General features: G+C 41.5%; 2 protein-coding genes across 4 annotated transcripts; both read left to right on the top strand.

Moving 5' to 3' along the window:
• Positions 1 to 464: 464 nt before the first annotated feature.
• On the top strand, positions 465 to 7,487 carry zgc:66479 (uncharacterized abhydrolase domain-containing protein DDB_G0269086). 3 transcript variants are annotated; one of them, XM_032521840.1, is made up of 7 exons: positions 471 to 1,026; positions 2,366 to 2,853; positions 3,338 to 3,404; positions 4,311 to 4,367; positions 4,689 to 4,721; positions 4,767 to 5,199; positions 5,667 to 7,487. In XM_032521840.1, the coding sequence occupies exons 1-6, from the start codon at positions 748 to 750 to the stop codon at positions 5,157 to 5,159; spliced, it is 1,317 nt and encodes a 438-aa protein (XP_032377731.1). In that variant the 5' UTR covers positions 471 to 747; the 3' UTR covers positions 5,160 to 5,199; positions 5,667 to 7,487. The 3 variants fall into 3 exon arrangements, with proteins under 3 accessions (XP_032377729.1, XP_032377728.1, XP_032377731.1); XM_032521838.1 differs by having other exon boundaries at positions 465 to 1,026; positions 2,369 to 2,853; positions 4,311 to 4,721; XM_032521837.1 differs by having other exon boundaries at positions 468 to 1,026; positions 4,311 to 4,721.
• Positions 7,488 to 8,543: 1,056 nt separating this feature from the next.
• On the top strand, positions 8,544 to 13,007 carry LOC116692856 (protein phosphatase 1 regulatory subunit 12A). Its single transcript, XM_032521413.1, has 6 exons — positions 8,544 to 8,563; positions 10,386 to 10,476; positions 10,565 to 10,765; positions 10,899 to 11,013; positions 11,766 to 11,896; positions 12,957 to 13,007. The coding sequence occupies exons 1-6, from the start codon at positions 8,544 to 8,546 to the stop codon at positions 13,005 to 13,007; spliced, it is 609 nt and encodes a 202-aa protein (XP_032377304.1).
• The last annotated feature ends 1,695 nt before the right edge of the window (positions 13,008 to 14,702 follow it).

Genomic DNA, 14,702 nt, shown 5'->3' with positions numbered 1-14,702 from the left:
ATGTAGCAGCAGTTGTCAATAATACTAAAACATAAAAGAAAAATAAACGGCTGATTTCAGCAGCATTTAGATGGAGTGTGAAAAAGTAGCCAAGAAAATACTGAAGGTCATCTTTATTAGAAATGTGCCCTTTACACATTCTGTCCATGTCCCTGAATGTATAGCCAAATGGTTAAAGCACGCTCTATGGCCATTCGTACAACAACTACTGTAATCTTAATGGACGGATAATAAGGGTAGACTTCTATAAATTAATCATTGTCAGCATTATTGTTGTCTTGTGGCCCAGTCATCATGTCACATCGTTAAAACCTATGGTGGCCCATCGACAAAAGAGTGTGTCTGCAGGCCACCCACATGCAGCCCCGGGCTCAGCTGCATTAAAAATAGCGCAGAGTAAAGGTAGGCTACGTGTAGTTTTTCCATTAGATGACAGCCGCGCACATGGTGGGGGAGACCCAGCCCCTCACTCGCCACTGCTCCTCCTGAATGGACGATCGCTGTTCCTGCGGTCCACGCCTCTCTGCCCGTCTCATCCTCCGCTCGGAGTCTACAGTAGTACCTCTTTATCAACAACTCGCTGCAGCCTCTCGGTGCTTCAATGCGCGGTGATTGAATCCAGCTCAATTTGTGCGCCGCCGCTTGAACTAAATCAGCGCCTACACAACGGCCCAGTGTCTCTGACCCACGGGCTCCGTGAACTACACCTCTCTGCCTGCCTGGAACATTGTGTCCTTTGTGGGGAAGATGACTGCAAAGCATCGAAGAGGGAAAGGCAACCACAAACATGAAGATAACTTTTTCAAAAATGAAGTTACCGAGTCAGAAGTTCGCACGGGAGTGAATAATCACGCTCTCCACTTGGTTTTATTTCTGCTGATTGTAATTGGCGGTGCCACTGGCGCATGGTTCTGTTTCCAGCAGCACCAAACTTTAACCTACTTAACAGACAATCTCGTGGGCATGCAGATGAAAATAGTCAAACTACAGTCCTCCCACGAAGAAATGCGACAGTCAAGTAGTGAGGTAAGAAATTAAAAATAAATAAGTAGCTCCCTGTGATTGTCACCTGAGTTTGCAGCCATTAACAGCACAAGACTCCTCTTATGCAAAAACTAAAAAAAAAATCTATTCATAAGGTTTCTAATTTGCACAAACACTTACTAAACAACTACATAAGAAAAGGCCTGAGCACACGCTCACACTACTTTGCCACTTACAAGTGAGGAAAGTTAAGACCTGCAGGCCTATCAGATTTCAAAATGCCAACAGCCTGACTGGAGTGGGTACAAAACTCTATTTCTAATATCCATACAGCTGCCCACGTTTGTAATGAGGATTATTCCTGACCTACTACTACTGCAGGGACTTTATCGCCGACTATACTCAGTATTAAAGTTCTCTGTGGAAATATGTATAACACAAGTCAAGAACACTCTTCCAGAGCTGGGCAGAGGATGCTGCCAACATAATAAGAAACAAACGTAGTGCCAGGGCTAAATTTAGTCTGTGATTTTGAATTGGAACACCAGTTAAGAGGCGGTTATCTCTCTGAAATTACAAAAAAAGGCTATGTCTAAATACTGTGTATTATTCCATAGAAGGGGTACTTATTCCCCTTGTTCATGAGCATGAATGAACTGACCCCTGGATGTCACTGCAAACAGTTGCTCATGGCGGCCTTGAGTTATGTGTCACTCCAACAATGTTTAAGTTGCTGCATGCAACTTCAGGGAGATGAGCAAGACTTTTCAAAAGTAGTAGTAACTGCTTGTCTGCCCACATCTTCCCTTTTTCATGCACCTTAGGTTAAGGTAATTCAATGTGATTAAAAAAAATTGCATGAGAACAGTTGTGCTTGCTCAGTCTTGTTACAGACATAACCAGCAGTAAAGTGTTTTTTGTGACTCATGTTTGCCACTGCAGTTGTTGAATTTTGCCAAGTAAGGTTTTACTGAGCTGTCCATGCACGATTAGGCCTGTTCTGATTGGTTGTTAATGTTCTGATATGGGTTTGACTCCTTAGATCACCCAGGTCAGTAAATCTAGAGATTTCATTTCTTGGCGCATTTGATTGACATTCTTCCAAATGATTGCCTTTTAATGATTTGGAAGGAGAAATATAATATATTATATATATATATATATATATATATATATATATATATATATATATATATATATATAATATATATATGCATCTCTGTTGTCTAAGAAGTTCGGTAACATAACATCATTTTCCTAGTGTTTGGGGTCCACTCATACAGTAGTTACAAGACTATCAAAGCAGCAGTTCAGTGAGAATAGATAGTCCTTTCCGATTGGCCAGCTCAACTTAACATCCCACCTTAATGTCTCTTTGCAGCAGCACGTTTCAGAAAGCCTAGAGAGACGCCTGAATGCTCTGGAGGATTCTTATGCATTGGCCCAGAAACAGGTGGGCGTGGCCTTGGCTACAGCTGAACAGCTCAAGACGTCTGACCTGCCCGCTCAGCTGCTGTCCCTCCACACGGAGATGAAAGCCCGCCTGGCGGAGATGCAGCAGGCCACCGTGTCTCTGGAGCAGCTGAGCCAGCTGCAGACCATGCTGAAGGGGAAGAGTGAGGAGTTCGAGGGTGTCAGGATTCATGTGGAGGGCCTGGCCACACTGAGCGCTGAGCTATCCCAGAAGGTTGAAGTCTTGACAGGGAGCGTGGAAGAAGCAGAATCAAAGCTGGAGGACAGAGTTGGACAGGTTGAGACGCTGAGTGCCACCCTGGATAGACAGGCCGCCGAGGTGCTCCGACTAAAAGAGCAGCTGGACACCTACCAGGCTCAGCTTGAGGCCAGCACACTGGAAATGGCTACCGTCAGGTAGGTTCTGGAAAAAGTTGCAGCTTTTTGTTGCTGTAGAGTAAATAGCTCCCCTCCTCTGACCCAGAACTTTATGTTGACTTTGTCAAAGCCCTGTTGGCTGCCACTGTCTCTGTGTTGTTCTAGGCCAGAGGTGGTAGGCCTCATATTCACATTGTAAAAATATCCTGATCTGATTGAACATTTCTAGTGTTTCTATTGATTTATAGAGCTGAATGGTTTGCATAAAATGTCCTTTTGTGTGTAAAATGAGCGCTCTTTGAAGCTTATGTAAACATAATGTACATGTTGAATTCTTGCACATTTCACATTAGAAGAAAGCAACGTAATGGAAGGCATTTGTGTTTGCCGCCAAAATTTTAACAATAGGTGATTATTATTATTATTATTATTATTATTATTATTATTATATGGCAATCTGTTCCCACAGTTAATAACTGCAAGAACATTGTCTGAAACAGAGATTTCCCTTACTGTCTTTCAGAGAGCTGCTTGTGAGTGAACAGTCCCAGCGGCTCCAGCAGGCCAGTGTGGAGGAGCAGCTCAGTACGGTAGGTCAGAGTCTGCAGGATCAGAACTCAGCAGCCCAAAGGCTGCACTCTGAACTCAGGGCTCAACTGAAAAACATACAAAAACAGGTTACCCAGGAAATAGTCTATATTCTTGACGTTCCACTTCCGGCATTGCTCCGGTGCCGCAGGAAATTCTGCCGGATGCATGTATTTTCAGTTTCCTTACGCTTTCCTTGTGTTGGAATTTTAAACTTCGGTGGATTTTTCAGTTTTAGAAGCAGTTGTGTATACTACTAACTATAATGGTAGAACTTTTCTGACATGCTGTTAGCACACATGGTCTCTTTACTATTTCTGTTCACTGTGTGCCCAAAGGGAACCATAATGAGATTTTCATCTCATTAATTTCAAGGAGCTAGTTGCCTGGCATGGAGTCTCTAGTGTATTCACATCTCCACTTGCATTCGTACAGAGATACCTTGGTATAGGACTGGGCGATTTGGAGAAAATCATGTATTGCAATATTTTTGACCAAATACCTCAATAGCGATACCACAACGATATTGTAGTGTTGACCATTGGTGCTTTCACAAAATAGTTACACAATGAGGTTTTTGATAAACAATCATCAGTAAGGTGGATATAATGACTAAATGGTTAAAGGCAAATAATAGAACAGTTGCAACAGTCTGGTAAGATCAGAAAATGACATATTTGATGAAATGCAGCCTTTAAAACAAAGAAAAGACAACACTTGTGCCACATTACAATATCCAAAATCTAAGACAATATCTAGTCTCATATCACAATATCAATATAATATCAATATATTGCCCAGCTCTACCTTGGTGGTCCAGATAGCAGACCTGTAAATGTTTTTCTGCCTAGTCTGCAGCCTACTATATGAACTAATATGCATTATTTTATTGCTTTCTATTGTTGTAGACGGTGGGACAGACGGAAGAAGAGACAGCTTCCGCAGCTAAAGAAGAAGAAATCCCTGAAGCAGACGCTGCTCTCGCAGCTGAAGAAGAGGAGGCTGCAGCAGCAGCAGCAGCAGCAGCAGCAGCCGAAGAAGAGGAGGCTGCAGCAGCAGCAGCAGCAGCAGCAGCAGCAGCTGAAGAAGAGGAGGCTGCAGCAGCAGCAGCTGAAGAAGAGGAGGCTGCAGCAGCAGCAGCAGCAGCAGCAGCTGAAGAAGAGGAGGCTGCAGCAGCAGCAGCAGCAGCTGAAGAAGAAGAGGAGGCTGCAGCAGCAGCAGCAGCAGCTGAAGAAGAAGAGGAGGCTGCAGCAGCAGCAGCAGCTGAAGAAGAGGAGGCTGCAGCAGCAGCTGAAGAAGAGGAAGCTGCAACAGCTGAAGTAGAAGCAGCTACAACAGCTGAAGATGAAGCTCCAGCAGCCAAAGAAGAGGAAGCTCCTGCAGATGGAGAACAAGAGGCATCCAACCCAGAAGAAGAGGCAGAGGCAGATGAAGGAGCAGCTGGTGTGGAGCAGGAGGACTCTGTGAATGAGGAAACGGCCCCTGCAGAGGAGGTGGAGGCAGTAGAGGAGGATCAGACAGAGCAGGACAAGTTGGTTGCTTTATCGGAAAAGACAGCAGAAGGGGAACAAAGTGAAGAGGAGAACCAGGAAGCACATGAAGAGGAGAGCCACAAAGCAGAGGAGGAGGAGGAGGAGGTGGAGGTGGTGGAGGTGGAGGCAGTGCCTGAAGTAGAGAATGGACTGGAAGGGGAGAAAGTGTTAGAAGAAGAGGAGCAGCAGCAGGATAAAGCAGCTGAAGAGGAGGCTGATGAATGAGAGGAGCCATTTGAAAATGAAGCTTTACCAGAGGATGAATGTAAGTAAGAAGTGTGTGGGTGTGTGTGGTGTGTGTGTGTGTGTGTGTGTGTGTGTGTGTGTGTGTGTGTGTGTGTGTGTTGTGTGTGTGTGTGTGTGTGTGTGTGTGTGTGTGTGTGTGTGTGTGTGTGTGTGTGTGTGTTGTGTGTGTGTGTGTGGTGTGTGTTGTGTGTGTGTGGTGTGTGTGTGTGTGTGTGTGTGTGTGTGTTGTGTGTGTGTGTGTGTGTGTGTGTTGTGTGTGGTTGTGTGTGTGTTGGTGTGTTGTGTGTGTGTGTGTCTGTGTGGTGTGTGTCTGTGGTCGTGTCTGTGTCTGTGTGCTGTGTGTCGGGTTCTGTGTGTCTGTTGTGTGTGTCGTTCTGGTCTTTATGTGTCTTTTCATTATATAAGGATTATGATGTGCTGCATTGGATAAAACTAAATCAAATATTGTCACACCGTTCAAATATTTTCTTGTTTTATGTTTTGCAGAGTACAAGTCACCAGAATGTGGTTCTTTTCCACACCGGACATATCCACCAAGGAGAATTGAAACTTTCCCAGTCTAAAATCAGTCTTCAATGAAAAATACCGTATGAAAGCATTATTGATTACTGTTGTCTAGGTGCAGTATTCATTATGTGATTGCTCTTTGAAAGGCAGGTGTCAGTTAGAAGAAATCAGTCGCTGCACGCTGGAGTCCAAGCTGAATCCTGTGCCTCAAAATAGGACATGGCTGTTAAGTTATGTAGGAGATGAGAAATGCTGGATTTTCCTACCAATAACAACCTCAAAAGCCTTAAAAGAACTGTCTTTCTACAGAGCATTTTCCACTCTTCTTCATAACTCGCCCCCTTTTAAAAAAAAAACACAAAAAAAAACTATAAAGCCTAACATAACAGCAAGCAAATGCAAAAAGAATTTTCTTTAGAGCAATTGAAGCCATATGTAATGCCTGTCTTGGTGGCATTAAATGTCTTTTTGTCACTGCCTGAAATATATGTTGAGAATTTTAGAGGGGAAAAAACAGTGGCAATACCTTGATGTATCCCAGTTGTTTACACAGCCAACTAAAGTGCTAGCAAAAAAATATCTTTGATTCCTGAATGTTTTTAAAGTATAGGACAAACTGTAGTTGATAGTTGTTGTTTTTTTACTTTTAAAAATACATATGTGTGTCAGTTCTTTAAAACTTGCTTTTATCTAGCACTTTTCTAACTGATTACAAATTCCACTCGAACCTGCAGTAAACACCTGAAGTATTAAGATACAGCGGGCTAAAAGTGCTCTACCAAGGACTGTTTCAGAAATCTCACTCTACTGCTTTAATACTTTTAATTTGATCATTTTAATTCAAATGTACACAACTTTAACAGTTATGACTTATCATCATTTAGTGCTGTTGTGGGTCTTTAAAAAATACCTGCATATTCTATGCAATATTTAAAAAGCAGTTGTTTGTAACTAGCAGGAGAGTTTAGTGAAGCACCTCAGGGACACATTGCTCTCCAGATGGATGAACACCATTACACTACTACAGCTACGTCATTAAAATGCCACCCTGGAAACAGATTACATCTTTAATGACAAAACCTGTACTTTAACTTGATATCCAGAAGTCTTGAATCAAAGTGCAGGTCAGTGCAAGAGTTTCTAAAAGCAGTCGAACATGAGCTGAAATGCACAGGTTCAGGCTCAGCTATGAACCAAACCGAAGGACTACTTTACACCGCAGAGTCATGTCGGCCATTTTAGCTTCAGGGTCACAGAAAAAGGAGTTTCCCAGCAGGACACTGATCCTGAACATGGATCGAATCTATGCCAGGACTGAAGGAGGAGCGAGGAGTGCCGGTGTTAATGTCTCCACAGTTGCCTGATCTCATCCTTGCTGTACAGTACCTGCACGTGTCTGGGAATATTAAAAAACAAAGCGCAAAACATAAGACTGTTTCTCCAAAATGCTCTGAAGACAGCTGGAATAATGTGAATTCTCAAAAAATGCAGAACCAATGCGAAAACTGTGATAAGGCATTTTGGTTATTAATCATTTCAAATATATTGTTGTGAAAATTACCTCTTTGGAGACGTGACAAATGTGGTGTGTTCATGCTTCACAGATGGTGAATAAGTTTCTGAGGAGTGGATTCAACAGAGTTCTTGGTAGTATAGTAATACTTTGGCACCACTGTTCATTTTCCTAAGACTTTTCACTTGTAAAAAATGCAGTTTTTGCCAAAAACATTGGTTACTGTCAGTATGACATGCTCACGTTGTCATGTTTTTAAATTAAACCCTGGTTCTTTCACTTTTGTATACTTTATTCTGTGCTGTTTTTGTATTTAATGCGTATATATCATACTGCTTGGAGCCAGGTGAAAGTAGTCCCTAACAAATGCTCTATGAATGTCTACTTACTAAATATTTGCTAAAAACATCAGTCCCCAGCTGTTTTATTACGTCAATTACAATCTTTTATGTGGAATGAAACAATCTTTTAAGCATAGGCATTGTATGCAATATACATATAGCCACAGATCTTAAAGAGTAGTAAATGGAATTTACTTCAAAAAAAATGTTTTTAGTCATTTTTCATTGCAAATACAATTTGTCCCAAAACGCAACAAAATTCCTCCCTCATCTTCTGCCAAACTACAACAATCAAAAAGCTAATTATATGACAGTATCACAGTAGCAGCTCCCCTATGTCTTCTTTTACAAACTGGTCAAATGGCCTCCAGATGTTCTTATACACCCCCAATTTTCCTCTCAATATATGCAGTATGTCAGAAGAACATGGCGCAATGTATCTCCACGGAGGGCAGGAGATACATTGCGTCATATTCTTGCTCCAAGCACCAATTGTAGGTGCCTCCATTTTCTTCCAAATGAGAGCTATAGTCCATTGTGCCTGTAGTATAGCAAAAAAACAACTATATTCTTGGGGTTTCAGATTCAGATTTGTTGGTTACAGGGGTCAAGTGGAATGTTCATAGATAAAGATCAAGCTGAATATAGTTTTATTAATCACCTCCCTCCAGACTGTTTTCATTTTGTCACACTCAATCAGTGCATACATGGTCCTTTAGCCGCATTACCAAATGGATTGTCTTAAGTGAAGTGTGTATAGAGTAGACTTGCTTGCATTAGACCTTTGGTAGACAGAAAGTCTAAATTGATTGTGTGTGCATCATTAAGATAGGCCGGAAGTCTCTCTCTCTCTCTCTCTCTCTCTCTCTCTCTCTCTCTCTCTCTCTCTCTCTCTCTCTCTCTCTCTGGACTCTAGCCTGTTACAGTCACTTTGTTCCGCCTCTCCCACACATCACTGCTGCAGTGTCTCAGTGCCTCAGCCTCTAACCTTCCACAGGAACCATGCAAGCATTTGTTCCCAGGTAAGTTTCAGAGAGACTGACTCATGCTGTTCTATTCCTGGATTCTTATTTCACATTTTACATTTTCAGCTTGACAAGCCACTGTTTTGGCAAAGCTCCCAGTCCTCTTGTTTGTCATCTTAATGTGGAGTAACGACGCTCTGTACAGGTGCTGTGGGCCTCTTTGAACTGATATATTTTGAGTTTGTAGTTTGTTACTTTAGGGGCTGGAAATCAGTCCCTTTCTTTGATCAACTTAATTTGTTTTTTTTATGTACATTAGTAATTATTGGCTGGGGGATATTATTCTAAGCAACTATTTCAACATATTAATTATTAACATTTTTCATCATGTAGCTTAAGAGGAGCATTTTTGTAAACATGGGTTTCACATTTGGGTGGATAAAACCTAATTACGATTGTAATTTTTAGTTTATGAATATGTAAGCATCTTCAGCTGGGATAGCTGCAACTTGTTATGTGGTTGATTATTTTACTGTATCATTTCTCGTCTATAGTCCATAATATCCTATGCTTTGTTCATTATACAGTGTGCGGCGACCAGCCCACAAACTCTCAGTCAGGATTCAGGGTGACTCCACAACTGAGAGATCAATACCAGTAAAAGCGTAGCAGAGGAGGGGCAGGCAGCTCTCTGGGTAAAACATGAGTCTCTCCACTAATGCCTGCTCAGCTCTTTCCCCACAAGCCTCTTGGGGAAGTCAAGCTCAGGTCTTAAAGCACAATGAAAATGCATTTTCAGAGCATTTTGCTTCCTTAATTTGATGTAGTTCCAGTTAAAATAATAATGCTGCAAAAAGCAGGGAGAAAAGATTTAAAAGTGTAAATCAGTGGGATGTTACACCTGCTGATGCAGCTTGGGGCACATGCATATATATACTGCATTCATTATTAGAGACATGTGCATTTTATATTTTAAATGTGTCTTATACTTCTCATTAAATCATTTTGTTTCATTTATTTGCTACTGGGTATTTAGGAAAATAAGGTTTGGGGGGGGGGGGGGGCTCGATAAGGGCCTAATAGTTTGATTGAGCCATGCTGTCCACACCAACAAAACAGGACTCATCACTTTCTAAAAAGTGCAAATATGCATCACTTAAACCTGTTTTGTGTTATTCAAAATATATAAAGACAACAAGGTTATTTCTGTATGTCTAAAAAACAACAACAACAACCCTATGCTGCTTCGCACCTTTTTGGAGCACTAAGTTATAATATACACAATATGCAGTATCCTATGTTTGTTGGTAGGTGTTGTTGCTGTCGACCTATATTATTGTTTGTGTTACTTATAATTGGACTCATAATTATGGACACCTCTCTAACACAGCTGTGGATCATCATGTAATCATGATTTGTATTTAAGCACCATGCACTATGGCACTTTATTACTAAGGGTCTTGAGAAAGGTTCATGTAACCGAAACGTCGACCGACCAAATAAACCAAGTGCAGATGTGACAAGTGTGGCAAGGAATTTTCTTCCTAATTATAACATATAATTGCCCCATTTGATTTGATTTTAGATTTTATGTCATAATCATTGGTTTCAATTTGCTGCCTTGTGTGGTAAGCACGGTGTAACCTGGGGAAAGTGTTCCATAGAAAATTATTATCATCATCATCATCATTATTATTATCATTATTATTATTACTATTATATAATTGCCCTGATCAGAAAGTGTATCCTTTGAAAGTTGTCCATATCCATATTGTACATGTCTGGGACAGTGTATAATGTATGCATACTGTATGTATACTGTATACTGTATGTATACTGTCTTCTGTAATGTATACTGTTTTCTTTTAATCTGACCCAGGTCGTATCTGGCCCCGGTCAGGGATGAAGAAGCGGAGTCTCAGAGGAAAGCGAAGTCTCGTCATGCCAGACAGACCCGCAGGTCAACACAGGTAAAGAACAAATGGCTTACAGAAGCTGAGGTTTTATTATATAATGTTCGACTGTTGACAGTGATAAAGCTGTATGAATGTCCTGCAGGGCGTGACTCTAACAGACCTGAAAGAGGCTCAGAAGACCAACAGCCAGCCTCCTCCAGACGGACAGACGGAGGAAGGAGGCACTCTGGATGAAAGGACCGATCTGAGGAAAAGCATGATGGATGACAGGCGAGTCAAAACCGGCCTGACAGAGTCCACGGACACAACGGAGATCAGTCTGAAATGGAGCAAAATGGACGAGGTTAGCAGGCGAAACGTATGCAGAAATCAGTTTAGGCTTTCTGCTGCAGAATTGGTTGGTTTGTAACTTTGGAGAATGTTTATGATTTAACTGTAACTTTTTTTTTCTTTTTTTTTATCTTATGGATGTACAGCAGGGGAACATTGAACCCAGGTTAGAAACCCTCGCTGAGTCTCCGATACCAAACCTTTCACATTCATCTATTGCTGGATCCCGGGGCCTGCTTTACTGCAACAACTCCTTCAGAGGTCAGAAAAGCTGTGTGTGTGTGTGTGTGTGCGTGTGTGTGTGTGCGTGTGTGCGCACGTGCCTCCCATTACCCCACTGCTGTATTGTTTTTCTTTTCTTGTGACCTAATTAAAATCCATAAGTAGAAAAGTATTGAAGTGGTAACCCTTTACTTTGTCCCAAAATGGGCCTTGAAGCATTGTTGTTACAGTAAACAAGGTAATAGGTCATATGGTATATGTTAAATTATTTATGCATGTACAGAATATTCCAAAAGTCACAGACAACAAAATGTACAGTATGGTGTCATCATAGTGAAGTTACTTGTGCTTGTGGTTTATTAGACACAAGAAACTACTTACAATAACTGTTACAAAACTCCAATGGCAGAAATCCTAATAGTCTAATCTGGAGTTTGGGAGGTGCAGTGTGGCGTAAAAGCACCAATCAACACTAATCACAGCTGGAAATTCATTGTAATAAACCAAGTTTTTCTCAGCTTTTAAGATGCCAAAACAGAAATAAAGCATCACTGTCTGCGGTGGACTTTCAAACCATGTCACTAGTTCATTAGATGTGTCTAAGCCATTTTTATAATATTAGTCATTAATAACAAAGGGATAAAACAACGTTGAGCTAAGAAAGAAGGCCTGGGTTCTTCCAGGACACACACAGAATATTCAGCTTAAATTTGCCAAAACGTGTTGTGTCATGTTCATTTTCAGCAGTGATTATTAGAGAAGTGTACAATAGAAATGCTTTTAATGTGCAGCTGGTGAGAGATGGTGGAGAGATGAAAACCAGAATCCCGTTGAAGATGCGGCACAGCTGAGCCTTTCATCAAAGCAGCAACAGAGACGACTCTGCAGTGATGTCGACGCTTCAGACTACAACACTGCAAAGGTATGTGGGGAACCTTTTAACAGTCGCAGAAATAAATAACTGGAGTCGAGCTGCTCTGCTTAGTGGCTATTGAATATCCTCCCAGTTGTGTTCCCTCAGTACCAACAGAGGGAGCCAAAGGATTTTCATATTTTATTTTTCATGCTTAGTTTTACCTAGGAGTATACAAAGAGTTGATTCAAACTGTCTAATACATTGACATCCTACATGTTTCAGTGTGCTCATGACGTACTTTGGCCGTCCTTAACAAAGTTCAAAATGATGTCTTATTTTTTTTTCGAAAGGCATCTAGATGTTAAATACTTTACAGCCAAAAATCTCACGCCAAAATAATATTATTGTTCAATATTCATTAGCGCCACTGTTTCATATTCACATCCTGTTACTCACTCGAAAGCTAAGTATGCCTCAAAGGCAGCCAAACTCTGGTCTCTGATGCAATATTTTCAGATGTACCGCAATCATAGATGCAAAGCATGTGTTCAGAGATTATTTTACTAGAAGCGCAGGCTTATAGACCACACACACACCACACACACACCACACACCACACACACACACACACACACACACACACACACACACTCCTCCCTGTAAGTCGCTTCCTCATAACACATGGCTAAAGTGTCTCAGCATACCATACCATATTGGGCCAACAGAGACGCTCTCTGCTTAGCAGGGTTTGACTTTTTTTTCTCTTTCACCCTCTAAACTGATACTGTGTGCCCCTCCACCTGAGTGCTGCCTGTGAAAAACCCTGAACCACATAACTAATTCCTCCTATTGCGTACAAACCGGAAAGCCACTTGAGTTTCAGTGAGGAGATTCTATTAATCTGTTTTTCTAAAAAGAAGATAGCTACCAAAGTGAACGGGAAGGAGAGGAGACACAGAGATGATAAGGATATAGATTATAGATGATGCAGTTCCCCTGCGAGCTGACTCCAGGTCAGCGGCTCAGCTGTCCCCCACGGTGGAATCTGAAGCAGAGATCAGTTAGTAACATGAGAGTCTTGTAGCTTTACGGAGAGGACTATATCTGTCTGTGATAATCATATCAGAAGCATGACAGGCTGCCCATCACCAGAGCCGACCTCTGCATGACTCCATGATGATCTGAGCAGATTTTCCACCGTGACTTTCAGCAGCAGAGAGAAAGACAGGTGCTAGAGCGAGTCAGCTGAGAGATTCTGCTACATGTAAGATTGGTGGTGATCGCGGCGATTATGATCAAAGGAATTAGCAAGTGATAGAGCAAGCATGACTATCTTTGCGGCAAATTCTATTAGAGCACCACTTTTGGCTGGTAGAACATCCTGCTCTTCCACATTTACTTGAAAAATCATGTAAACTGAAAGCAGCTTCTGTGTAAAATGCATGAGAATAATATCCCATATAAGTCCTGAAACTAAGGGTATCAGACTGGGGGAACTCCAGCTGGGATTGACTCTTACAGTAATACGATGCTCCAACATCAGTGCCAGTGTAGTTCACTGCCACTGTGTCATATTCTCTACAGATGGTCTCTGAAGTGAGAACATGTATACCAATATACTGTACAAGATGGTTAGTTCAGTTTTATTCATATAGTATGTTTGAAAACAACCTTAGTTGACTAAAGTGTTTAACAAGCTCAAAAAATCTTATACAATAATATGCACAGACAATACAAAACATTCAACAGTAGAAAAAGGTCAAGGTATCAAAGCTCAACTTGAATTGAAAGCCAATGATTAGTGGTGGGTCCTGGATGTTTCAACAGTCCGAGCTGTTCTTATATGAGGTTTGGGCCAGAGGAGCATCTCATTGGAAGACCTCGGTGCTTTGACAGGTGTGTGGACATGTATTAGCTCTGATATGTAAGAAGGCGACAACCCATTTAAAATCTTAAAAATAAGCAATACAATTTTCAAATCAATCCTGAAACAGACAGAAAACAAGTGGAGCATGGCCAAAACAGTTTTAATGTGGTCACGTTTTATTGGTCCTGGTTAACAATGGAGCTGCTGCATTCTGGACTAACTGTAACCAACGAAGGGATGACTGGACCATTCTGACACATTTAGAGTTACTATAGTCTAATCGAGACACAGAAATGCATGGGGGACTCTTTCGAAGTCTTTGCGTAGCAGGTAGGGCTCGGCCTTAGCCAAAAGTCTCAGCTGGAAGAAGCTGGTTTTAACAGCAGAACTAATCTAGAATTTAAAAGGTGACTGTTGCCAATTTCAGTTCTTGGGTCATATCTCAAACCATCCATCACAAAGCCTGCACGGTGAACCCACAATGATCCAATGCAGAACAGATCAGGGACCAAAGCTTCAACCTTTTAGGAAGAGCTTTGAGGCAAGTAAGGGTACTTCAAGTGAGGTGAATTAGTACCTCTCTGTAATGTTATTTGTGTGGTTGGTTATTCACATCACATAATCTCAGTCCTTTTATTAAATAATCAATTTATTTTTCACTTATTTTTTACTTTCTCTTTCATATTCTCTCCCCGTTTCGTTTTTAATCCTTCTATGTTTTTTGATTTTGGCTATCCTTTGATCTATTCGCCCTGAGTATGAGGGAGTTGAGGAACAGCGAGGTGCTGCTAATCTCACTATAAAAGGAAGATAGCATGAGCCTGCTAGTGACTATGGGAAGAAAGTAAGGGGGGAGGGGGGTGGGGTGGAGGTGCAGCCGGGTTGTTTAAAAGAAGTCCAACACTTTGGGAACTACGCTAATTAGCTTTCTCGCTGCGAGTTAGATGAGAAGATTGATACCATTCTATCTCGTCTGTATATGGTAAATATGAAGTTACAGCCAGC

This window comes from Etheostoma spectabile, chromosome 7 (genome assembly GCF_008692095.1).
Source record: "Etheostoma spectabile isolate EspeVRDwgs_2016 chromosome 7, UIUC_Espe_1.0, whole genome shotgun sequence".
Lineage (NCBI taxonomy): Eukaryota > Metazoa > Chordata > Actinopteri > Perciformes > Percidae > Etheostoma > Etheostoma spectabile.
The sequence above is the reverse complement of the archived record's forward strand: the minus strand, read 5'-3'. Positions and strand labels throughout refer to the sequence as shown.